This window comes from Perca fluviatilis, chromosome 4 (genome assembly GCF_010015445.1).
Source record: "Perca fluviatilis chromosome 4, GENO_Pfluv_1.0, whole genome shotgun sequence".
Lineage (NCBI taxonomy): Eukaryota > Metazoa > Chordata > Actinopteri > Perciformes > Percidae > Perca > Perca fluviatilis.
Window position 1 is genome coordinate 18,524,068 of NC_053115.1, and position 25,736 is coordinate 18,549,803.

The 25,736-nt window shown below is 41.1% G+C and overlaps 3 protein-coding genes and 1 long non-coding RNA gene across 5 annotated transcripts; 1 reads left to right on the forward strand and 3 right to left on the reverse strand.

Annotated features, from left to right (window-relative positions):
• Window positions 1-2: 2 nt before the first annotated feature.
• sirt4 (sirtuin 4) lies at window positions 3-3,449 on the reverse strand. Its single transcript, XM_039797677.1, has 4 exons — window positions 3,318-3,449; window positions 2,543-3,027; window positions 1,638-1,932; window positions 3-1,528 (listed from the first exon to the last, which is right to left on the reverse strand). The coding sequence occupies exons 2-4, from the start codon at window positions 3,025-3,027 to the stop codon at window positions 1,376-1,378; spliced, it is 933 nt and encodes a 310-aa protein (XP_039653611.1). The 5' UTR covers window positions 3,318-3,449; the 3' UTR covers window positions 3-1,375.
• Window positions 3,450-3,576: 127 nt separating this feature from the next.
• zgc:172271 (uncharacterized protein LOC100000381 homolog) lies at window positions 3,577-12,628 on the reverse strand. Of its 2 annotated transcripts, XM_039797674.1 has the most exons (17): window positions 12,364-12,628; window positions 11,831-11,994; window positions 10,777-10,876; window positions 10,486-10,662; window positions 10,194-10,356; window positions 9,690-9,754; window positions 8,922-9,079; window positions 8,613-8,799; window positions 8,382-8,530; window positions 8,190-8,280; window positions 7,493-7,540; window positions 7,213-7,395; window positions 6,892-7,039; window positions 6,414-6,496; window positions 6,113-6,297; window positions 4,578-4,764; window positions 3,577-4,471 (listed from the first exon to the last, which is right to left on the reverse strand). In XM_039797674.1, exons 1-17 carry the CDS (start codon window positions 12,416-12,418, stop codon window positions 4,428-4,430), a joined length of 2,187 nt encoding a protein of 728 aa, XP_039653608.1. In that variant the 5' UTR covers window positions 12,419-12,628; the 3' UTR covers window positions 3,577-4,427. The 2 variants fall into 2 exon arrangements, with proteins under 2 accessions (XP_039653608.1, XP_039653609.1); XM_039797675.1 differs by lacking the exon at window positions 3,577-4,471 and having other exon boundaries at window positions 4,632-4,764; window positions 6,103-6,297; window positions 12,364-12,485.
• Window positions 12,083-25,549, reverse strand: sfi1 (SFI1 centrin binding protein). Its single transcript, XM_039797663.1, has 31 exons — window positions 24,998-25,549; window positions 24,846-24,917; window positions 24,590-24,700; window positions 24,414-24,508; window positions 24,172-24,289; window positions 23,978-24,080; window positions 23,614-23,770; window positions 23,311-23,472; window positions 23,107-23,177; window positions 22,928-23,020; window positions 22,736-22,833; window positions 22,516-22,582; window positions 22,254-22,384; window positions 22,062-22,143; window positions 21,798-21,976; window positions 21,621-21,696; window positions 21,143-21,238; window positions 20,980-21,056; window positions 20,772-20,874; window positions 20,590-20,686; window positions 19,951-20,111; window positions 19,783-19,857; window positions 15,912-15,986; window positions 15,635-15,811; window positions 15,353-15,555; window positions 15,201-15,272; window positions 14,765-15,038; window positions 14,593-14,686; window positions 14,307-14,439; window positions 14,126-14,225; window positions 12,083-13,151 (listed from the first exon to the last, which is right to left on the reverse strand). Exons 1-31 carry the CDS (start codon window positions 25,159-25,161, stop codon window positions 12,984-12,986), a joined length of 3,684 nt encoding a protein of 1,227 aa, XP_039653597.1. The 5' UTR covers window positions 25,162-25,549; the 3' UTR covers window positions 12,083-12,983.
• On the forward strand, window positions 20,088-23,125 carry LOC120557393. The gene is made up of 2 exons (XR_005638964.1): window positions 20,088-20,152; window positions 21,641-23,125. It is a non-coding gene; the product is annotated as an uncharacterized LOC120557393 (long non-coding RNA).
• Window positions 25,550-25,736: the final 187 nt, after the last annotated feature.

Below are 25,736 nucleotides of genomic sequence, written 5' to 3' on the forward strand. Positions count from 1 at the left end.
AACTGTGTCAAAACAGCTGTTTTTTTAAAAATGTACAGTGGTATTCAAACCCTGCGTTAACCCCCTCTGATTGAGTGATGTGCACATACAACCTACATTATGACACACGATGAAAGTGATCAAATACACTTCATTTAATGTATGGAGTGCTATACTTTGAAAATATGTATTTTAATTAAGTAACAGACAATGTTTTTGTCATGACATTTAATTTACACTTGCATCAGTTTCAGGTAAAACATGATCAGTTTGTAATTTCAAGCCTTGTACTTGTATAGTTTCATTCTTTAATTTGAAAAAAAAGGTCCATCCTATTGACTGTAAGCATTTAAAATGTACACCCACTGTATCAATGTCAGCAAACTAACTAAATAATTCCAGGATAGCACAAATCACACCCTTTAATACAAGCTGATTGCCGTAATTTTTGTGTTATCTTTTGAAAAAGTTTCGAAAACATTGTCAAATCACCCTTTTTTTGTGTCTTACCTACAACACGATTTTAACCTTTGTGCAATAACAGCATGCACTTACACAAACAAGAAGACAGCTTAACCCATTTTTTCGATACAATACAGTATTGCTTGTAGCTCATTTCGTATAAACTAGAAACACCTCGTGGTTGTATGCCTCCTCCAACCAGTCAAGTTGCAGTTTATATCCATGTCTGTCCAGACGCTAATGTAGCAGTGGCACTAGACGATGCTTCAAATACGGATGGTGCTGCAAACATCTTCAACATCTGACATTATGTCACAGTGAAGTTGACCTTTGACCTTTTGGATATAAAATGTCAACTTCATTTTTTCTAATTAGACTTTTAAGTGAAATTTTTGTCATAATTAGCGTAGTAATTCATGAGTCATGGCCAAAAACATGTTTTGTGAGGTCACAGTGACCGTTGACCACCAAATTCTTATCCTCATCCTCCAAGTGGACGTTTGTGCCAAGGCTGAAGAAATTCACTCCAGGCATTCTGGCCATGGGACGGACAACCCGAAAACGGCTCAGAGGCATAAAAAAAAAAGCATCAGTCGAGTCTTTTTGTTTTCCCTGGCAGAGGCGATGCATCTGTTGGACTAAGATATTAATCCACCTGACACAAATCTGTGTGCATGGAAGTTGAATTTTTTTTAATGTTCTGCATGAAATAGGTGAAAGTAGATACCGTCAGTTTTTGCCCTACTTTGATCGTATACAGTGAATTATCCTGGCAGAGTAGTGCAGATGCTGCTTGCTCCTTTTACGTGACGTAAAAAAAGTACCTAACAGCTGAGACAGTCATCCTGAAGTAGATCACGTTGTTTACCGGTTTAAGTCTGAGGTAGTTTCGACCAGCTTAATGTAGAATATCCAAACTGCATGTCCATGCCAGTCAGAGAGGTTGAACGACTGGCAGCACTTCACCGCAGCGGCCGCTCACTTTCAGCTCAGCCAGGTGATCTGCCCTCGTGGGCCCAATGTTCACGATGGCAACTGAGATTTTAAGATCACGCGCTGCCAGTAAAAACCTGTATCCTGAATATACCTTGTGAATAAGAGAGAAAAGGGCACGATTAAATACAATAGTCCAGAATAAATGTGCTGTAAACCAGTTATTTTGACCAAGGTTCTTCACAGATTTTCTAAAAACCTACCTGTAACGATGACCCTGCGACTAGAACCGCATCAGACTCTCCCAGTCTGTCGTGCACAAACTGTACCGTCGCTTTGTTCACAGAGTCTCCAAAAAATGTGACCTCAGGCTTCAGTATTCCTCCACATTGCTCACAGGAGGGAACTCTGAAATGGAGGACCTGCTCGTCCTCTATGAAGACATCACCGTCCGGAGCCACGCCGCCCGCCTGCGCTCTCCAGTCTGGGTTTAGTGCTACAAATCGTGTCTGGAGCTCCTCCCTCGCTGAGATGGCACCACAGCCAAGACACATCACCCTGAGGACACATTTATGAACACTAAGAATTCATTGTGTCTACAACACAATGAAAGGTAATGGGATTTCATTTGTGGTGTTCACAGCATAAAAACAACAGATTTCTTTGCAACTACTTTCTATGTTAGAAAATAGAACCTACTGTATGTAAACTGTTGACACCGGAGTCTGTGGATTATCCAGAGTGACCATGACACCTTTTTCTTTGATTGATATTGCTAATGAACTATTGAATAAAATGTTTGAATGTTGTGGGCACTACAAATTCAATTCAATTCATCTCCATTGTATTTGGGTGGCAACATACAGTACATCAAAGGCAGATATCTCGAAACCTGGGCAAAGAAAACCAAAACTATCTGTGTGGCTGGATACTGTCATTTGGTCGAACCTTTAAATATTCAGCTGTATTTTTTACTAATGATAAATTACCTAACTGGCACTATTATTTTTTCAAATTGTTTAAACAAATATAATGACTTCTCATGCACCAATATGTAACAGTTCTAGCTTTTCCATGAATCCTGGACAAAATAAAACAAATCTGAAGACCGCAATCTTGACTAACTATTCGAGCAGGTTCATGAAAAATGTGTCCGGTGTTTCCTCACCTGTGAGCGCAGCCGTGGAGCTCAGTCAGTCTTTTCTGTCCCGCCTTTGAATGAAGAGCATCCACATTCTGTGTCACCAGCCAGTGCAGCTTGCCTCTCTCCTCCCACCGCTGCAGGGCCTTGTGTGCAGAGTTCGGCTGATGGGTGGAGAACTGTGGCCACCCGAGAAAGTTTCTGGCCCAGTAGCGCTGACGGGACTTTGCACTGCGGACAAACTCCGCATACTGCATGGGTCGTCGGTCAGTGCGAGCATACAGCCCGACGCCCTCTGAGCGGTAATCAGGGATTCCTGACTCCGTGGAGAGTCCAGCTCCACTGATAACGAACAGGCGACTGGCTCGGGACACAAAGCCCTGCAGCAGCTCCAGGGAGTGGGCATCAGTGGTGCTGCAGGCGGGTACAAAACTCACCATACCTGCAGGGACTGAGGATGCCCTCCTTACAGGTGCTGTGTGCATTGCAAGGATCCGCCGTGGCAATGTCATCTACAGTAAGACAAACTGATGATTAGAAATAAAACCGCACGTTGTTTACACCGCCTGCTCCGCTCCATGTTCCTCCACAAAGGGGCAGCGGTGACAAGTCCCTGTACAAGTGAATGCTATAACAGTCAGAAGATAGCTGAGAAGCTACACGACACACAGCGAGCTAGCTAATACAATTGAATAACAATGTTTAGGGTTAATGGCGTTTCAACCGGTAGCCAACAGCTGGCTAACAGACAATGTCAGCTAGCTAACTTTGTTTAACTAGCTAGGTCAGTTAGCTACTATACCGTATTCGTGAGTTATGACGGTGGCTGCGGTTTAACGTTACTGTAATAACTGGTACAGCAAAGTGTCAGCAGCTACACAATGTTGGTTGAATAATGTTACCAACAGGCTGATATAAGATGGGAACATTTGTCACAGTGGCAGAAACAGGAAATACCCAGTTTTATGTAACACTAAACACAGTCGCCCTGTAGTCTGGGAGTTGTAGTCCAGGATTATGGTGTTCAGTTTTATTTGCCATTTTCTCAAGAAATTTACACATTTCTTTTTAACATCCCTGAATGTTTTTATTTCCATTACTGTGCAGCCACTAAAATCATAAAATCCCTGTTATTCTTTTGTGATCAATTTTATATTGGTATTTGCATACCATTATATAACATAACATATAACATATTGATATCTTTAAATTATTTATAAAAGTTATTACTTTACACAGACACAGGTAATATAGAAAAAAAGATGACTGAAAAACTTTGCACCAACTTACCTGCATTACACACCTTGCATTACATATTGGTACAAAACATACATTGTGTTACAAACAAAGTACAATGTAGTAGTCATAGCTGTATTCAGCTGCAGCACTTCCTGTGAGCTTCAATCTCAAACATTCTGTAAACAAGTGTGAAGGTCCTTAATATAAAATGTGTAAACATTTATATCCTCCAGGGTTGAGGCCATTCATTTCAGAGCTGCTATAAGAATAATGAACAATATTAATAAGCATTGCTTTAAAAGGGCATCCCCATATATCTAATGGTCCCCAGTCTTACACTCACTTTGATATGTAATAACAAATACAGGGATATATTTTGCGCATGTAAAAATTTAACATGGTTATATTTTCATGTCCTACACACATGGATATTAGATCCATATATTTACAAGTGTATCCATGTCTTTTCGTATCAATGCTGCCTATTATCTCAACTTCTTTGTGTGAGGCTTTATGTTTGCACTTTGCAGTGGTAATGACAGAAATTTGTTTTCAGGTCTAAAAATACAAAAGGAATTCAGTCATCAGATATGGACGAAACAAGTTAGTGGATGAAGTGTTGAACCACTGCAGAGTAGCGCAGACAAAGGTGACGTTTCCTTCTGTGTGTCCGTTAGAATATGCTGCACACGTCCTGATTACAAAACTCCAAGATATCTGTTATAAGGAAAATACATTTAAACATTAGCATTATTAACAAGTGTGAGGGTTAGTTTGATTATATGTTTGACAATATAGCAAGTGTCTGTGATTACAGTCGTACCAGAGCGTGTGCAGTTGAAGGCAGTTTCTGCGCGACTATAAAATTCCTCTCCAAGGATGGAGCGGTAGTCCATGTGGCTTGTGTGGACAAAACACTGAGTTGCGTCTTTGAACAGCAGATCACTTTCTCCATATTGCTGAGACTCAAAGAGCTTGAACTCTGCATTTGGGTTGGCTGCCAAAGTTTCCTATAAAGGTTAGACACAAAGTACTTTTACTTTTGATACTTTAAAGTACATTACTTATTTTATTACATTTTGAATGCAGAACTTTTACTTTTAACAAAGTATTTCTACAGTGTGGTATTACTACTTTTACTTAAAGGGATATTATGCTGTATTTTCCTAAAAGAACAATGTACAGAATACAAAAGCAATCCCTCTCAATGATTACTTATGACCCACTAGAAGTGTGTGGCAGTGTCTTTATCTGCAGAGACCCTGCCATCTGCCTGTATCTTCTTATTTTGCTGTGTACGGGACATTTCTGGGTACCAGCCTTTGGGCACTGGGTGTGTAGTCCCCATGCATGCGTCGGACACAGTGCCGAAAAAAACGCAAATATAGTGAGGCAAAACGCCAAGTGGACAAAGTTTGTTCAGAAAAAAGAGCAAAGCCGGGGTTGGCTTTCACTTTGGCGTGCAATGCTGCAGGTAGTACACTGGGCAGTGTTCTGGCAGCGGTCAGGGGAGGTGCGCTTCTGGTGTCGTTGAGGCATTATTATGTAACCCACACAACTTCTAGGCAAGACCCGCCCTTCAATAGCATTCACACGCTACTATTGGCCAGGCGTCCATGCTTACACAAGGTAACGTAATCCGATTTGTTCAGGTCCTATCCCCTGACCAATCGGCTATCCTAACCTTAACCACTCAAGGTCAATGCCTAACCCCAACCAATCGAGCTGCTTCGTAGAGCGGGACTTGCCTAGAAGTTAGGTGAGATCCATAATAACGCATTGTTGAGCCAAGGGGAGGAGGAGCCAACTTTGATTGTTGTGTTTACAAACCGTAAGGGACAACTCCTGCATAGTATGTCTCTAAGTAAAATATCTGAATACTTCACTGCCCATAGTACAGTAAAACCAAATACTGGTATCAAATGTCTGATCAGATCAGATCATTCCTGATTTAAATCAGAATTTTGCTCATTTTAGACTATTTTACTCAGGAAAGTATCTTATGAAGCTGCTGAAATGTGTCTTTTTTGCTTGTGTCTATATTTCTCGAAGTAAAGCATCAAACTGTGACATGAAATAACCCTGTCCTAAATGCAATGGTAAACACCGTGGAGTTTAGCATGAGGCGAACCAGAGAAAGACACCATCAAGACTTTCATATCATCTGTCCCAAGCAGCAGTTTTAAGGGTTTACTGTAAGTGGTGGAGATGCTGCTGAGCCACAGAGCGAGCGTAACTGAAACATTCGCTATTCTTGACAACTTAAAGCGGCAGCAGATTCCAACACAGTGTGTACAAGGAAAACGGATTTAAAACACTAGCAATTATTTAAAAAAAAATCTGTTTACATGAGCTGACCTGTGACTTCATGAGGAAGTCGTACACTCGTGCCGTGAGCACCGGCCGTGTCATGATGATGTTCGGTGGGATGACGCCGAGGTTACAGCTCTCCCACTCTGACAACGGGGCCCGACGACCATCACCGCACAGCAGCTCATAGTCGGATGACGTCCACCCCTCTGCCCAACCGGTGGAACTCAAACCTGAAATACAACATGACAAAAGTATAATGTAACATCATAAACAAACAGTATATTTAGCATCAGTGTGTGTGTGTGTGTGTGTCAAAACTTCATCTTATAATCTTCAATAATCTCACTGAGGATGTTGGCAAGAAGGTTGTGTTGCTCGAGGAAGGCCACATCACCATAGCTTTTACCACTGGGATCTCCAACCAGACACCTATGAATAATGAGGAAAGCATTAAATGTTCAGTTCAGACAAATTCAATTAACAATAAATATTTTTTCACATAGCCATAGTAGCATCCAGCTACACAAGTAGTTCTGATTTTGTTTCCCCAAGGTTTGAGATATTGGTCTCTAAACTTTTAGCCGCCACTCAAATACAATAGAGGTGGAGGCAGAAGTTGTTTTTAATTAGAACTACTTTCTACCAGAGCACCATAAACTTAATTCCATTGACATCAATTGTATATGGGTGGCGGCAAATCTAATAAACAAAACTATCTTAATGACTGTATAATGCAAAAGATAACTTAGAAAATGTGCTTTTTCAATGCTCCACACCAGCAATCACAGATGAACAGAAAGCTCTGTGTAAGCCACTGTGCGTACCTTAACGCGCCCATGTTGCCATAGTAACGTTCGTTGTGGTTGTCAGCGCAGCGTTTGGTGGCAGCCTCCCCTGTGCCTCCCAGACACACTTTACACAGATTCCCCTGAGAGCCAGGGAGGCAGCCTTTCCAAAACACATCGTTGTACACTAAGGAAACACAAAGTGGGATAACTGCAGCTACGCTGTGTGTGAGGTGTAAAGGTCAAGAGGTCACAGCTCACAGAGAAGAGCTATAACACGAAGAGGATTGCCATATAAAGTTGAATTCTGGTTCAATAAAGCTTTTTATGCAGCTCCACATGAATGATTCCATACAGTACCTTGGTTTGGATCACAGGGGGAGCTGCTGTTATGCTCCAGGCTTAACGTGTGTCTGTATGGCAGCAGCCAGCCTGCCGGACTGTACATGTGGCCATGACAGGAGCGCCGGCCTCCGAGGTTCCCGATGAATATGTTTTTGTTGGAGCGCTTTGCCACAGCCACACCCACCACCGAGGGCAACACTGAGGAGGGAGACGACGGCAGTTTTTAATGTGAAGACGACAATCAAATCAGCTACCTATAATATTGCACGTTGTTTGTTTTTCTGTGCTGTCGTACCGTCTGTCTCTAAGTGGGTTGATACCTCAGCAGGAACACATTCTCCTCCTGAGAGTCCAAGAGAACACAGTGGTTTTTCTTAAATAAATTAAGACTGTGACTTCAGCTAATGTAATGATAATGAATTATTAAGTTCATAAAAAGTTACAAAAATAGTGATAAACTCTGTAGAATATTGCAGTTAATTGCAGTATCATATACCTATTTTGGAATTTAAGAGCTGCAGGCAGAAGGGCCTGAAATACCTTCGACTGATGATCGGATTTACCTCAATTACAATATCTTAATGATGAAAAGAATAACATTCTCCACAACACTGCAACAGTACAAGTAAGAGAAAATATAGGGAAGTTGGATCTTGTATATTTACATCAATCATTTGTTTAATGTAAGATTTTTATTTTATTATTATTAACCTAATGTTCTTTTTCTTTTCATTTCTATGCACTTGAGTTATAATTTATGATCATATATTTTATCATCATGGGCAGTCAAGGCTTCTCCATTTTGTTACAATGGCTTTTATTTGAACATTGCCTTATTATTTGTACAAATTCAAATGAAAGAGAATACAAAAAGACAAAGATATTCAATTTAATTCTTCATTGTTGGAAAAAACTTCTGTCAATCTCATAATAGATTAAACGAAGCCTCTTCGCTGTGACTAAATGTATTTTATGAATGTAAACAGTCTTACCATAATATTCTGTAACCACGGGGACAAGGCCACATTTTCCTGCGATGAAAGAGTGAGTTGCATCCAGCGAGACGGCGTCCAACTCGTCCCTCTGTAGGGAGAGTACACAGGTGGTTGCAACTTAAATTAAGTTGTTTTTCAAGTGTTATAAAACTTCAATATCCCCAAAATCCTGTGATTCATACTACTTACCTTAATTTTCTCGATACAGTCGCGCAATGAGACCGCTCTGACACACACCAGCGGGTCTGACTTTATACTGAGAGCCCACTGCTCACATTTCTTCTGCTCTGCCTGGCTAATACAGCACCATCGCACAACACTGTCCTCCAGTGAACTTCCTGAACACATACAGGTTCTGTGAGGTCATAAAATCACAGCCGGTCTGTTTCGAATATAAAAATGAACAATGTGGGTAAGCACCTTCATGTCCGAGACCTTTGAGGAGCGCCACGTAATCTAGCCCCAGCACCTGACTGACATCCATATCATCTGGCAGAACAGCTAGTTTATCTGTCACATCTTTGAAGAGAAGGTCATTTTCTCCAAAAGAAGATGAGTTGAAGAGCTGGAAGCGCTGCCTCTCTCTTCCTCGTTGGCCAAACAGCATCTAAACAACAATAAATAATCCATTAAGAATCTTTTACTCTGGTACGGACATGTAGCATGGAAACAAATTGCGTGATATTTGTGGGCAAAAGTGGGAAAACGATTCAACAAAATAAAAAGTACCTGCACCACCGTGATAAATTTGTGAGCAACTTTGCGAAAGTTAAATCTGGTGACCATGCCGCCTCCTGGACCACGTCCCAGATTACAGTTTCTGTAGTGGCTGAGAGGAGCTTGTGTGCCATCTGTGCACAGTAACCTGAACTCATCTCTATCGCTATCTGAGAGCACAAACAGAATATAAAAAGAAAGCTGATGTTACAATCCAGTAAACAGGATTTTAATAACCACCTGTTATGTTCCAAATATGTTTTACTGAACTGATTTTAAACGGAATGTTATTTCATATTAATTATATAAAAGCAGATGTTGTAATATTTTTTAGACATAGTGATCCTGGAATTGTCGATGTTTAGGTTTGAACTCTTTTGCACTTGTACTACTATCACTTAGAGTGGCAGACGCTGGGCATTTTAAAATTATTTATCAACTCCTTTTAGCTTTTCAATTTCTCCGCTCGGTGCAAACTATTGCAGCAGGTAGTGCTCAGGTGTTACAACTGACTCAGGTTGGTGGTAAACTGTGTATTCAGCTCATCATAGCTGGTAGTTCATTGGTTATTATGACAATTAATATACTAAAGATCGGCCCAAACACTTTTTTTGTGTTTGTTTTTTCCCCAGAAAATAAAAAGAGAACGATATGAGGGTCGATTTGCAACAAAAATATCATCTGGACTCAAACAGGGGACATTGCAATGACATGGTCATTCGGCCACAAGACAGAATAAATGAATAAGATAATATAGAAACCTATTAGAAGATAGCTTACCTTCAATACTTTCAAGAGCTAAATGGTCCACAAATGCAACATCTCCTGTCCCACTCCTGAGACATCTGTGACAGAGAAAAAGAGGCAATAGAAGAAAGTCATTTTTATGCTGTCTCGACTGTCTACATAACATGTGTCAAACTCAAGGCCCGCGGGCCAAATCCGGCCCCTCGCAGATTATGATCCGGCCCGCATATCAATTTAGCTTCACAATACATTTTGGCCCAACTAAATTCTGACATTTTTGTCACTTTTTCCAACGTTTTTCCGACATTTTTGTCACTTTTTCCAACGTTTTTGGGCGCTTCTTTTCCTATGATGGCTGAGGAACTTTTTCCTGACTTCTTTAGGACTTCAGTCAATAAACTAAACATGTCTGGCCCTTGATGTGATTCTTATTTCCCAGCGTGGCCCTCTGGGAAATTGAGTTTGACACCCTGTTTGAAATATAGCAAGTGTGATTCATAGGTTTGAGAGCTTTGTTGATTCTTTGTTGAGCCTGACCTGAGGGCCCCTTGGCTGTTGTAGAAGGGCTCACTGTGGGACGTTTCGCAGTGGTAATTCTTCTGGCGAATGTAGGACTTCTGGCCTTGGCACAAAGCGCACAGAGGGGATGCCATGGCAGCAGCCCCGGGAACACAGCTGGCGCTGAAAAAGGTACTGACGTCTGCTCGAGAGGAGAAAAACAAGTCAGGGAACCATAGACCAGAGGAGCAGAAATGCCAAAATAGAAATCAGAAGAAAGAAACTTCCAAACTGCACGGTTTTCACAGGCAGCTGATAATAATCTCGTCACCCTGACTGAGTGGCTGCTCCTTTGACCAGCTCAGGTAGTTGCGGGACAATAAGAAGCCGAGTGGAAGACTCCATCCAGCCGTCCATCGGACCCCACTGTGACAGCTTCTTTGGCCCCGCAGGGATCTTATATCCAAACTGATGTTTCTCACCACAGCCACAGACAGAATACAGCCTCCTGCAGGACTCAGTGTCAAACAGATACACTGACAGTTTTACTGACTCAGACACTCGTGCTGAAGATACTGTACATGCTGAAGTGTCTCAGAAATCTCAAGTAGCCTACACCTACCGTCACTGTATATCTCCTTGGCGATGGCAACAAGGCCAAACTGCTTCACAGCAGAATAAACTTCTCCTGCATCTAATGTTACTATATCAGCACGGTTTGCCTGGAACAAAGAATTAACACAGTGAGTCTTAATAGTACAAGTGGTAGCTCAAATACCTTACTATAGTATATATTTATATATATAGCCTACCCCTCTGGCACTTATCATAAAGAACAGTTAAACCCTTAAATCTGCTGGGTTTAGGCATAAATGGGGCTTAATAAGTAACAAGAAATTGAAGTGCAAAGACACCAAAGCTAGAAGCAGTCTCCATTACATGTTTTTGCAAGTTTTTTTTTCAACTAAACAATGTCCTGTTCAGAACATACCTGGTCACAATTCTTTTTTTATTTTTGGGCATTTTTGCCTTTATTGGATAGGAAAGCAGAGGTTTGAAAGGGGAGAGAGAGGGGGGAAGACATGCAGGAAAACCATTGCAGGTCAGATTCAAACCCTGGACCTTCTGCTTCGAGGAATAAACCTCTGCATATGTGCTCCCACTCAGTATCAGTCGAGGTCTAAACACGAATTTAACGGTTTGGCCTTATTTATTGTTGCAGAAAGCTTTACAAAGCCCCTGACCAGATCTACCAGAAAAGTAATCTGTAAGACTTTATAGGACACATTTCTCTGGGTTTAATCATCTCAAAACTACTGAAAAGAGTAGTAGAGTATCTGATTAAGAACATTTTCAACAGCAATTTGTTTTCCATATGTCTATTCTCTTTTCCAGCTAAGGTTTTTACTTTCGATTAGTCTATGAGAATTTGTTAAGAAATCTTTATGTATTTGTAAAAAAAAAAAAAATAAAAAATAATAATAATAATAATATATATATATTTAATTAAAATGTTTATTGTATGAATTTAAGCTGTAATGAACATATAAAACACACTTAACACGTAACAATTTCAGCTACAGTGACTTCTTTGTCGTTTGCAAACTTCCTTTGCTTGATTGCAACCAGGGCAAAAAAAAATGAAGACATTGCATTTAAGGTGAAGGATGGCTCACCCTGATTCTATCGATGCAGTCAGTGGTGCTAGACGCTCGTATGCACGAGAGTCTGGCAAAATCAGCCACAGCAACTGGCGGCAGCACTGCCACCAGAGCTTTAGCTAGTTCTGCACACTTCCTCTGTTCAGGATCTGACACTGTGCACCACCGCATCTTCTTAGCTAACATGTAAGCAATAGTTAAGGAGATGAATATACATTTTGTACAGAATTAGTTCTTTGTCAACTTCATGCATATTTTACTAAGATGCAGGTATTTAATGAATTTATTTGCACATTCATTAATACAATCTAAAACAAACTTTGCATTTTGTTAAACTGTGAAAATTGACAACATTTATAATTATTAAATCAGTTTTAATAATGTCCACAAAAAGCTCCAGGAAGAGGACAACAATCTTGCCAGCAACAACCAAAAGTAAACATCTACAAAAGAATATAAAGACTTTAAAACATTCAACAACACAATGAGTATGCACATAAAATAACTTAACAATGAAAGTAAATAACTAGTTCAGTAACATAACTCACCCCTGATGCAGCAGACAAAGATGAAAAAGAGTAAAACGGCATAAATTCCTCGCATTCTGTACTGTTGTAGATCAAAGATCTGGACAAATCTGTTGTTATGTAGCCTGCAGAGCTCAACAGAAAGATATACTTTCTGTAAGTCTGAAATCCCTGAATCTCCTGCATAGATTTCTCAAAGTAGTAGAGGCACTGGCACTAACGGATAAATAGAAAGCCTATTGCGCAAGGGCAACTCCTCTGAAAACAGTAAAGTGACTTTTTGCACACATATGGAAAATATTTAGCACCATCTGTCACAAGGACGACCCCTATCCAACGTTTCTGCAGATTTTAAGTGTAGATGAAGCAGTGGAAGCTGCTGTAGGAACTAGGCTTTAATGTTTTTAGATTTGCTCAGTTAATTTCAAGACAATTCACATGATATTCAACAGGAATAAATAGAAATATGTGGACATTTAGATTTGTTCCTTAAAAGCTGAGTACAGTAGAGGTATAAATGTTCAATCTAAAATATGTATCAGCTGGTGAACAGTTTTCTCATTCAATTTTAGTGTCAATCTTTGTTATTTTAACAATCAGCAGTTAAGTAATTACTTTTGTGTGTGAGGCACTATTCCCTGTCATGTTGTAAACACAGAGCTAACTGTCTTTTCTGTTTTCCGAGGGAGAACAGAAACTCCTGAAGCCTGGAGGGCAGTCTGTAAATGCTGGATCCTCTCTGCATGTAGCAGCATCGTTGGTTTCCGTTTTGCCAGTTCAGTGGACAGTCTGTTGATGCGCTCCTCCAACTGTCAACATCAAGAACATTGACTGTGATTTCGTACTGCTTCACCTAATGTGACCTCTGATTGCTGACTTTTTTGCAGACGATTTAAGGTAGAAACAAGACCTCAAAAATAAATGCATGTAGAATTTAAGCCCTCAGTGTAAGTAATTTGGGAAGTCACCTTTGAATAACTTTCCTCATGATAAGCATTTCTTTTTCTCATTCCGGTCAAAGTGGATACAACATAAATTTTTCTTATTTTCTTTTCTTATTTGTTAGTCACAGTTGGTTGTAGTTACAAGTGGTTAAACACTTTGCATACAGATGTGAGAAATCATGCCCATAGAACCTAAATCAGCACAAGAATTGAAATATATTTGAAAAAACACACTTGATCAATGTTGTCTAAACTTAACAATGACATTTGGAGAATTGTGGTGCCACAATTAAATGATGACTGTATCTTTAAGAAACAATATATCAATCATCAATACATCATCTTTTAAGCTGCTTTGACAACCTCCTCAACCACCAAAAGTAAATGGTTTTTAAAAGCGGCTGCCAAAGCCAGGCAGTTACAGAGCCTTGACCAACTGCCACTTTACTCATTTGAAAGCAATGATGTCTCTCTCTCATGGGTGGGCCAAATTCTCTGGGCGGACAAAGCAGAGAAAGGGGAGGTAACCTTGCTCCTTATGACCTCATAAGGAGCAAGATTCCAGATCGGCCCATCTGAGCTTTCATTTTCTCAAAGGCGGAGCAGGATACCCAGGGCTCGGTTTACACCTATCGCCATTTCTAGCCACTGGGGGACCACAGGCAGACTGGGGGAACTCATATTAATGTTAAAAAAAACCTCATAAAGTGAAATTTTCATACCATGGGACCTTTAAGTAGCATGCAAGTGCTGATAATTCTGATATAGAGTTTGCAACATTTATAAGTGTTGTTTCCTGTTTGATATAAAACAGTTTTAGAATGATCTTAGTTTCTTACCTCCTTCAACTCTTGACAAACAGCATTTTTTTCCTTTTGTTCGTCCCTTCCACTTGTCTGCAGCCAACTTTGTAACACCTCTTTCAATTTGTGCCATGCCCTGAGTCGACACACACAATCTAACATTACAATGGTGTTCAACAACGTGAGAACAATAAGAAAACTGTCACAGATTTCGTACCGGAGCTGCTTCCTGTCCTGTTGGTATGTCATCATGTCCAGCTGAATGCTGAGCATGTCTCTGGTCAGAGCTGAAGTTGGATCCATCGCTGCTTCTTCTACAGTTTCTCCACTGGATACCCTCAGATGTAAGTCTTGAAGAAGCACAACAAAAAAGTTGTTTAAATCTTGGCATATGTAATGTTCTGCTTAATCCAAGCTAGACAATCATGTTATTTTATAGTGAATAATAAAATAAAAAAAAATAAAAATAAAACACACTGGGGGAAAAAGTGCAGGTATCATACCTGAATAAGCTGATGAGTGTTGTTTAAAGGGCGAGCCAAACGGATGAAGCCCAAGTGAAGCGTCTTCAAAACCTGAGCTGTTAGTCTTCCCCAACTTGCAAAAAAAAGCAGACGTTATAACCCAATTCAAGTTACTTAATTTAGCTTTGAAAGTCAAACAGGTGATTATTACCGTATCTTTAGTCCCAGTGGTCATAAAAGCAGAGGGGGGTAAAAGAACGTCTTGGGTTTGGGTTTCCTGAGGACAGTCCATAGCGGACATGTGCGGTCCAGAGGGTGACACATTCGATGTGGTGATGCTCTGACATGTGGAGGTAACAGGGACTTTAGCAGGATGGAGGCAGGATGTACAGGACGCTGTACAATGGACTCCCTGTGAAGGACGACTAAGCTGTGAGGGTTTTGGAGCTGCTTCAGCGCTGGTGACGACAGTCTGCTTTTGGGTGCTAGAAAAAAAAAAGAGAAGAGGAAAAGCTTTTGTCAGTGCCTTATGCCGAGTGAGAAAGATGTTTAACATGATGTTTCAATGCAAGCAAATTTCTAATTTTAAAATCCAAGTCTAGTATTAAAAAAAATATATGTATATTGACTATGTAGAAAAAAGCTACTTTGTTTTCAGCGGAGACTCAAACAGTTCCTCGCAGCGTCGTGGCTGACGTCGAGGGGTACGGCTAAGTGATCTGCAAAAAAATTCAAAAACTGTAAGACTGAGTCCAAGTATGGAACAGAGATTTACAGCCCGTGAGCGGCTCAGACTCACAGCTTGCTAAGCACTTCATCTTCAGCCTCCTGCTTCTCGGAGTCAAATGGAGAAACGCTTTTCAATCCAGGCGTAGTCAAACAGAAGGTCACGCTCTTTTTCAGTTGCCCTTTGACCTCTTGCTCTCTTCGTGGTTTACACAGCGCCCGCTGCATCCACCGCATCGCACAACGCTTCACCACTCTCTGGAGATGTCGCGACCTCTGCAGGACACAGGCAGACTTGATGAAATGATACTCTAAATGTAATGTCTGAAGTGACACTAAATGAATTAACACCCACCTGCTCTTGGCTGTGTTGTGTTAGGCTCGTTGTGAGATCGTTCATGTGAGCAGCGTACGTCAGGATGCGCGCCACGCCCTCCTTCAGCAGCTGGTCTCTGTAGACATGTGCAGCTCTGGCAGCCTGCTCTTGTTTTCTGCGCTGCTCTGTGACGCACAGTCTCCATCCGTACAACACCTGCAGCAGGTTCACAAAACAACATCGAGACCGTGTGAGCGCACATTTTTCACAATTCAATGCTCAATTTTGAATCAAAGAATGTGCAGGCAGGTGTTACCTTGGCCTGAAGAGTGAGGGACCAGTGCCAGAGCGCTCGCTCCGTCTGCTTAGCTTCTCTACGCCTGTGCTGCAGCTGTTCGCAGAAAGGAAAGCAAAGTTAGGGCCAGTTTAACGGCACTAAATCAAGCAACATGCACTGTCTGACCTTGTTCCATATAGAGAGCTGAACAAGGAACAACATCATACAAATAAAACCAATTCTCTCCCTTTCACTCTCTACTTTTTGGTGAGATATTCATTTTAAAAGGGGTGATAGAATGCAAAACTGATTTTACCTTGTCATAGTTGAATAATGACAGTTTAGGGGGTAACTAGGACATGCATAGAACCTCTAAATCCCATTGACACCTCTTTTCTCTGCAAATCTCACTATTTGAAACTGCCTCTGAAATCTCAACGAGCCCCATAGTTGACGTCAACTATTGCGGCTCCTCCTCATTTGGCTCTAGTCTGTGTTTGTCACGCCCCAACATTTGCATAGGCTACACAACTGACCTGAGATCAGTTAGTCTTCTGAATCTAGGTCGTGCAGATCTCAGAAATTGTATACATTGTTCATATGCTATTTTACCATTACATTCACTTCTGAGACTTTTTTATTCGAGAAATCAACAATGTAGCGGTCAAATACGGGCCGTTTTACGAAAATTGATGTCTAATTGCAAATTTTCTCCGACTGTGTGTCGGAGTTCAGCGCCGGTGCTGCCTGTGTAGCTGCCTCGCCACCCGGCCTGCCTCCCTTCACAGACCCCGGCCTGCTGTGAGCTCGATTGAGCTCCGTTACGGCTGGCAACCCACAGCACTCCATACCCGCGCAAATTCACCGTTTTGGGCTAATGGACTACGAAACGCCGCTGCTCTGACAGAGCTCCAGGGCCTCCAACTCCCCTCTTCCTGCTAGCTAAATGCCCGGTGTATGTGAGTGAAAGCACGGTCAGCGAGCTTGTTACGCCAGCATTCTCTTACCACAGGTTCCAGTTAATCTTTTAATGTGTGTAATTATAATGTGTTGAGTTATTTAAACAAACGATTGGGGAAATAAACGCCGCTTGTCCGTGAGTCTCATTGATAGAGCCTGCAGCTGGATGGAGCTCTATCAAGGAGAGCTAGCTAGCCTTCTCTTAGAATTCCTCTGGAATTCACAAAAATTCATTAACTTGAAATCGGACACCGTTGTTAGCTTAATAAAACATTTAGTTAGATGTTGTATAAGTGGCATGACGAAATTCAAACTGTAAATATACTCGAATTACGACCAAAAATGAAGCTAACTAGCCGCAATATGTACACATAGGATTGAAGGGACAGTCGCAGCTAACGAAACCCTTACAGCTCACAAATATTCATTAAGTTGAAATCGGACACCGTTGTTAGCTTTATAAAACATTTAGGTATATGTTGTATAGCTAAGTGGCGTGACGCGTGACATGTGTGTAATATGTGAGATTGCTGGTGTAACAAGCTCGCTGACCGCGCTCTCACACACGGGCCATTTAGCTAGCAGGAAGAGAGGAGATGCAGGCCCTGGAGCTCTGTCAGGGCAGCGGCGTTTGGTAGTAGTCCACCAGCCCAAACGGTGACTTTGCGCGGGTATGAGGTGCTGTGGGCTGCAGCAGCCGTGCCGGAGCTCAATCGAGCTCACAGCAGGCCGGGGTCTGTGGGGAAGGCAGGCGGGGCGGTGCGGGCAGCAACACAGGCAGCTGAACTCCGACACACAGTTTTACCAAATTTGCAATTAGCCATCCATTTTCGTAAAACGGCCCATATTTGAGCTTTATATAGTTGATTTCTCGCATAAAAAAGTCTCAGAAGTGAATTTGGTAAGGAAACATTGCAGTGTCTGGAATATGAGATTCTGTCGCGTTTCTAATGTGTGTGTATTGGGGATTCGCTCAACCAATCAGCGCGCGTCTCTACATGTGTGTACGGGGCTAAGGCTCAACCAAGCAGCGCGCAGCTCATCTAAATATTCATGACCATACCATATTTGGAAGAAAAGCTCTTGTTACAAATAGGGCCAAAACACAGGGATGCATAAGGGCCAATAAAATATCAACCAGGCCATTTTCAGGCCAACTAATGTTACATACCCCATTAGGAGACCATAAGGAACAGTGTGAAATACCCTATATAATCATTCTATCACCCCTTTAAAAGGGGTACACAAGCGATTTTATTTCCAAATCCTAATTCCATAAAGTTAGGGGACATGTGAGACAATTTAAAAAAAAAAGTTTGTCTTTTTAAAAACAGCAGAGGTTAAAGATTTTCTGACTTTTAGTCTCTATGGTGTCACTGTTAAATAAACAACCACTAAATAGATTTGTAGTAACCGAACACCGAGACACAGACAAACCACAAAGTGTTTTTAATCTTTGGGTTTGCAGATAAGCATAACACAAATCTGATAATACAAAGGCCCTCGGATTTAGAACGCAGACAAAAACATTTTCCTCCGGCATCATTTACGCTCCTCCTAGTCAGTTGGGATGACTGGAAGTCACTGACAGTCTTTGATTTGACTTGGGGGCAGCTATTAATCAGGCCACAGGGACTTGACTTGGGAGGGTCACATAGAGCAAGGAAACATACCCCCAACTGCTCAGGGCGCCTTCTTCTACTCTGACATCTCTCTATTAATGCATGGGTCCTGTTTGTGCATGTGTATAATATGTCAGAGTGTAAAAATGTAATTTCCCCCCTGGGGATCCATATAGTATCTCTTCTTCTATGAATACAAAAAAACAAAACTGGATCATGTGCTATTACAGTTTCACCCATGTGGAGCTACAATTACACAAGGAAACTTTGGAATAACCCAAGGTCATCTCTTATTTACTCTAATCCTTTCCCACCAGCTGCAGCTTCCAATTAGACTTTTACACAAACATTTCTTTGTTAAGGGACTATGGTAAGATTTACCATTATCACACAGGAAACAGGGACGTTTCCCTCTCCCTTCCAGGCTAGTTTCTTTGATAATGGGCCTTCTTGTATTTAGTCTCAAAGCAATTGTAAACATTGGTATTCATTTCCTGGTGCTAGTCTATGAGACACATCTATTCATATCATCAGAAATATGATAACATAAATCCCCCTCAAACTCGCTATTGTACACAGACTCTCTGAAGTTCCTTCAGGATGATTTTCTTCCTCTCTTTGTACATTTACATTCTGACCATCTCTGCTTCATATTCTCTCATGATTAAAATGAACACACATAGCTTATGTTATACAAATAATATATGCACTGGAATACAAATAAACAGAGCCACAGAGGACATTATACAACTGGTTATACTGGCTGAGTATTAGCCTAGAAATCTAGACGCACCCTAGCGGCAGCAAATTTAATTTGTAGCCAGGGGGGTCTAGGCACTCTCCTTTGGCTTGCGAGCTGGAAAAACCAAACTCTGGTCAGGCCAATCACATCGTGTATCGAGTCGGTGGTCGGGGTTATGGCTGCTGCTGCTGGGAACAGCGGTCTTCTGGAAGACTTGGAGTTAAGCTTTTCTTTGAGAAAAGAACAAAGAATGGCACAGAAATCATTCTTAAAAAAGGAAGATGTGTTCGGAGTTTTGCCGACCGGATACGGCAAAAATGTAATCTATCAACTAGCTTCGCTACCTTCTTCTTGCTCTGCCTGGTTGTAGTGCTATCCTATTGCGTGCAGAGGGAATTTGAAAGACCATTTATCCCGCCCCTCGGATTGAGCCCTGTCGATGGTGAGTTCCCAGACCCAACATCTTGATGTGGGTCTGGCTTGTCAGGCTAGCTGAGTATTGCTCTTAATGACAACTACAGTAATCTTTATGTGTAAATTCAGGAGTGTTTAGGAGGCTAAAGTGTTAAAAAGAATATCAACAAACCTTCATTTTCCACTGTTCAAAGTACGTCTGGTACATCTTTAACCTCAGCAGAAGGATTCCTTGTCGTTTCATTACCTATGAAATAATCACATTTTTAAAAACTTGTGTCGACTCCAGAAGTCAACATTGTGGCTTTATACAACAGTTCAAGGGTAATGAAGTTACAACCTTATTTTTCTGATATTGGTTGTGATGCTTATTCCAGGCTTTCATTGCTTTAGAAAGGAGTTTGGAGTTGTGGCACTGCCTGGCTTTTTCCATGCATATCCTCTCTCTCCGGGCATTCCTGGTCTGCTTCCTCCATTGTCTGAAAGACCGCAGCAGCCGCACTAAACAGGAAACATCAAGCTAAAAAGTGTGAACAATTCAGGTACATGTGCCTAATCTTAACAGTATTCTGACACAAAAGTTACTTAATAGTTGTCAAATCAGAGGTGAAATACTATGAAAACAGTGATGCAACAGTCAGAGTAGATGACGATGGCTCGTATTTGTCTTTGACATAAGAAAACATTGTTGAAAGGATTTTTTCAAAAAGAAAATCTTTTTTTTGTAATGAATGTTTACAAAACTTCAACTGTCAAACTTTGTTTGTAACAATCTGTTTTCTTGGGTCTGTATTGTTTGGGTTTTCTTTGTGTGAGGGTCTCTCTTCATTACAACCGGTGTTGTGTTGCATATCAGCCAAAATACTTAGAAAAAGACATTCAGGGAAGTGACATTCACAAACAAATTTGAGCTGCTATCAGAAAATAAATATTGAAATTGTTTTGAAAGTATACTACACTGTAAGGAGTTATGTTGTACCTTGATTTATGGACCTCTGAGCCTTGTTGACTGCTTCCCACTGCTGGTGGCGCATTGACACTGCACATGCTGTTGCTTTTCTCCAAGCAAGAAACACCTAAACAGATTTTGCACAGAAACAGCAGTAAGCAACGGAATAACTATGATGTTATGCATATGAGGGCACTGTACTGCTTTATAACCTTAAGCTGAAGGAAATGCAGAAAGTGACTCTGTGCCCGTTGTTCTGTGAGCCTGTTCTTTGCATGCAGCACTGCGTTCTCCCTCCAAACACACAGAACCGTCCTGGAGAGATAATATTGAGACAGAGGAAATAAAGCTGACATGAATCATTCAAATGGAGAAAATGGGAACAGATGTCAGATCTCAAAAAGAATTTGAGTTCAATACCTGAGAAGGTTCTGTTTTTGTTGCCCGTAAAGTTCCTCTGCATGACCATAGATCTGACACATCTGTAGATGGTGTGTCTGTGAATGCAGCAGGTGACAGTGTATCAGATGTATCTATATTACGCCAACCTTAAGAAATTATGCGATTACAAATGTAGATGTACCTTCCAGGCCACAAACGTGCGTTTGAGGAGTTGAACTTCATGGTAATGCTGCATCTGCTTCAGTCTGCTTATTTTCACTCTCTGGCTCTGAACAAACTGACCAAACACACAAGAGCTATTAAAACACACACACATAAAAAACACATACAATTAAACACACACACACACACACACACATACACACACACACACACACACACAGTATAACTATGCATATGATTAATGTTGGTATCTGTAGCTCTGCTTCCTGGATTTTCTTCTTCTGTTTCTTTTTTTAAAAATATGAATATAGAAATTACAGTGTAAACGGATGCAAGCTGTGTTCAATCTTATTGGTGAGCTTTTAAATGAGATGCATGCTGTATTTAGGTCTTGTAACATAAACAGGTCAGTTTCTGTCTTTCTTTAAACCTTGAGCCAAAAGAACTGATGCCTATCTAATATAATCTGAACACGTGTTAGAGCAAATACTAGTTACCTTTTTCCATTTTTCCACAGCCCATTTCATGCAGCGCAGGTCACCCTGATGACATGCCTGCAGCTCTCGATTTCTCCTGACATGCAAACAGATGCGTTCAAAGGTAAGTGTTGGCCAACAGATGAGCAAGTTCCACCATTCTACTCAAAGACTTCTGCAGCACTTAGTTTGCTTCACCTGTCTCGTATCTCTGTGCTGTTGTCCTTCCACTGTGTCATCGTCTTGTGAAGCATTCTGTGCAGGTACAGACAGTCTGAAGCCTTCCGTTTTTCCTCTTCTTCGATCTGCTGCTCTGTCCGTTGTCTCCAACGAGTCCAGGCTCTCTGTAAGTGGCAGCGCTCCTCGTGTAGAATTGCCTGACAACAGTGAGTTATCTGTCAGTATCTGATACAAACCTGCACTCAACATGCAGTAGTTTGTTTCCATTTATAGCTAACATACCATCCTCTCAGAAAGCATCTGCTCCTTGTGTTTCTCTGATTGTCCCCACCAGGTGTAAAACACCAAAGTGTACTGACGCTGCCTGATAACAGAGTGGTCAAACAAATCATGTGGAGGCAACAGACAGGTCAACTCTGCTTGGTCTGGAAATGAATCACAACACAAGTACAAATCGTGGGGTTGGTAACTAACCGGTTATAGACTTCTGCCTTGTGTCTTCTCTGTTTGTGGAGTCTTCTCTTCAGAGTGAACTCAACCCACGAGTCGAAACAACGAGGCAACACGCGTTCAGCAAACCAAATGTGTGCACGATGCTCCAATTTCTGCAGAAAAACATGTTTTTGAGTTTGCAATTAAACTATACTGGACAGGTACCCCTCATGTGTTTACCTACATTTTGAATACATTTATAACTTTAATAAGTAAGTACTGTTGTTGTATTGGATCTTAATACCAGCATGTGTCTCTGTTCAGCAAGTTTCTCTCTCCAGTGGTGAAAACAGCTGCTCAACAGGAATGATCTGTAAAGAGAACAACAAGTCCACATTTATATCCAAATCACGCAAAAAGGAACAACTTCATATGAAATATGCAACATGTTTGTAGCTTTGATGCTAAAAAATAAAGCAATCAATATATTTTTCTCTGTAGGGCAAACATGTAAATAAAAGCACCTGTGGTTAGTCAGTGCCATTTCTGTTAGGGGTTGAAAACTCTCGTCTTCAGCCTCCTCCAGACGGTCCTGCCACAGCTTCCAGTACTTACATGCCATCTAAGAAAAACAAAAGCATTGAATGTTTAGAAACGTTACTTAACGTAGGTTACTGACTCTGTAATATCAGGATGATAGAACGCTCATCAATTACAGTTTGATGATAATGTTGGACAGCCATGTTGTTGTTCAGTCGGTGCGTTTTGTTCCCGATGACGTTAAGAGAAAGTCCCATCAGTCCAGCATGCTGCAACAAGAACACACAGTGATCAATACATTAAATGGCTGCACGCTCTACTTACATGCAGTTGCTTAATTTACTCTTCATCTTACCAGTAAATGATGATGATGATGTTGACTTGCAATCCTGTTTCTTTCAGCCTCTTCTCTGCACACCGTCACATCTACTGACAAGCTCAAGAATCAAACAACTGTACTGATAATTATAAGCCCTTTCTATCCCTCAGTTGACTACGTATGATGCTGTAGTTGGTTGAAAAAGGAAGGTGTGTTTATTTTATGTTTGGATTAGGATACAAGCTCTCCAGCGCTCAAGTGCTCTGCGCTGGGTGCTCTTTATGGCCAAGTGCCCTGCAGCTTGCAAACGGTCCTCCTCCCTCTGTTTACGATGCAACGCACTCCTCCATTTACTCCAACAGATCATCACCAGATGGAGACCACGGGTACGCTGAACCACAGCTAAAAACAAAATGGAAAAAGAAATCCGAAAAGAAATTGTAAGACAAAATTGAGTAACCAGGCTTAAAATTGACAACATGACATGTATGAATGAGCTTGTGGTTTATATTAAGTGAAAAAAGATGGGCAATTTATAATGACCTTGTGACTTTTTCTTGGTTTGGAGACAAGACACATAACTTTTCCAATGATGTAATGCTTTTCGTTTTAGTCTGAGGATGAAATGAAGTGCAGCTTTGGATTCTTTCTCCTTCTGGCAACAAGCAGCTGTGTGCATTTCTGTCCAATGAAGCCAAGTCTTGGGAATATAAAAATAGACATTTAAACATCGCCACACCAAACACAAAGGAAGGAGATAAACATTCATCACACATGTTGACAGGATATGAGTCATGGGTGCGTTGGATTATTATGCCTATTATTATTATTATTATGCCTTATTACTGCAGTTCGATGTCTTTGTACTTGTACTCTGCACAATGACAATAAAGTTGAATCTAATTACCCTGCTCTGTAAAGATAGCGCCTTCTGTTTCAGGGCTTGATCCTCTAAAGTGTGAAGGACTTGATGCTGCTGCAGCCGAGTTTGCCACAAGCTCCACATTGAACTGCGCAGGTGAAAAAAACACAACAGCGTAAAACCAATAATCCACTAAACATTTTAAGTGTAGGTCTGATTTGTAAATACAATAATCTTACTGCAAGGTTGCAATTCTGTTCAGCTCAAGAGCAGAATTAAGCATTCTGTTCTTCATTTGCCTCATTTCTGTGAAAACCTCCCATCGTTCCCAAACCAGACGCATCCGTTGCCTGTTAGCTAGATAAGGAAATATAATGAAATAATGACAAAAACAGCTGCTTTTGATATCTAACAAAACACTAAGCTATATATATATATATTTGTATACAGTCTACTCTCATTGTATGTGCCAAAATCATACCAAATGATTGAGCATTTTGGACTTTGTTCTTCTTTTCCCTCTGCAATGACAGAAATGTTCGCCAGCTATGGAAAGCCAAGTTATACAGATAATACCTGCAACCAAAAAATACATCATTACAAGACATAACCACTATCTGTGACCAGCTGACTGAGGTACAGGACTGTATTGTGTACCTGTAGTGACACTCTGCCCGCAATGTAAGACTCCATTCCCTCCTGGACATCCACCACTCGTCTCTCCATCCTTCAAAGGCCCGTCTCAAAAGCACGCTGTTGTAGTGGGACCTGCAATGTGTAATATTCCCTTGGATTAGAGAGCTCAGAGCATTTGAAAGCGCAAACAAACTGTGATCGTAGCTTTAAAGATACAATTATTTCTTATTTCAACAACTATTTAAATGAGTGTATGCAAAATAAGTGTTAATGTTACTTTGCTTTATAAGGAAGAATTCGGCCAAAGGTGTTCTGCATCCATATCTTCAGGAACTTCCTTGCCAAGTGCCTGCAGTGTTTAAAAAAAGTTAGTCTAAATTATACATGATAGATTAATGTGGCAATGCAGTAAATTAAGTGTATCCGCACCTTATTCTTAGCTCCTTGAGTCTTCCACCTTTGTTCCAGCCGTATCCAACTCTGTAAGGAACGTTTCTGGTATGAACTTTGCGGACTTGTTTTCTTTCACCACCAGAACTGACACAGCTTGGTCGAGGTCTTACTGGATCTGGCGTTCTGGCGTTACTTTGCATTATATTAACTAATGTACAGAACGGTAGAACCACACCATCATATATGAAATGAAAGCAACAAAGACCAAAACCTTACCGCAGTTTTAAGTATATATAATTTTGAATAAACTGTTTGGGTAACTAGCTAGCCAAGTGCCGCGCGTTTGTTTTTCCTTGTCACGTGAACGCTGGTGTGACACTAGAGTCTGTTCCAGTCGTCAACGGCAACAGGCTGCGCCAATGCTCTGCGCTGTACACACTGCTGCAATATGGTCGTTCGGGGGGGGCATTAAATGTGTCTTTCTGTCGTTTTCGTACTGTTTAATAATCTTATCAGGCTGGAACTGAAGTGATGGTTATATGACCTTATCTTCTATATAAGAGTTTTAATTGTATTTGGTGCGGTAGGAACACATCCGGGGTCCTTCCAGAGTAGTGGCTACGCGCAATGTTATTCCTGGACAGCCCGTGAGGGCGGGTCTTATAGTTTCACAAAGAAGCACCGGCAGATGGTCTTGACTGAGTAACAAATCGGGCAAACCCCAAGACAATGAATAGCTGCCCCAAATAATGCCGCTTAAATATTCTAAATTTAT

Bases quoted from the DNA above. Each gene is read 5' to 3' on its own strand.
- sfi1 (XM_039797663.1), bottom strand. From the start codon at position 25,161: ATGCAAAGTAACGCCAGAACGCCAGATCCAGTAAGACCTCGACCAAGC. The intron at 23,771-23,977 runs GTAATTAGATTC...TATATTCCCAAG, and splicing joins CGCTATCTTTACAGAGCAGG to ACTTGGCTTCATTGGACAGA. The intron at 21,239-21,620 runs GTAACTAGTATT...GTGTTTGGTCAG, and splicing joins CTGTGGAAAAATGGAAAAAG to TTTGTTCAGAGCCAGAGAGT.
- sirt4 (XM_039797677.1), bottom strand. From the start codon at position 3,027: ATGACATTGCCACGGCGGATCCTTGCAATGCACACAGCACCTGTAAGG. The intron at 1,933-2,542 runs GTGAGGAAACAC...ATGTGTCCTCAG, and splicing joins CTCCACGGCTGCGCTCACAG to GGTGATGTGTCTTGGCTGTG. The intron at 1,529-1,637 runs GTAGGTTTTTAG...CTTATTCACAAG, and splicing joins TCGCAGGGTCATCGTTACAG to GTATATTCAGGATACAGGTT.
- zgc:172271 (XM_039797674.1), bottom strand. From the start codon at position 12,418: ATGCGAGGAATTTATGCCGTTTTACTCTTTTTCATCTTTGTCTGCTGC. The intron at 8,800-8,921 runs GTACTTTTTATT...ATTGTTGTTTAG, and splicing joins AATTTATCACGGTGGTGCAG to ATGCTGTTTGGCCAACGAGG. The intron at 8,531-8,612 runs GTGCTTACCCAC...GTATGTGTTCAG, and splicing joins CAAAGGTCTCGGACATGAAG to GAAGTTCACTGGAGGACAGT.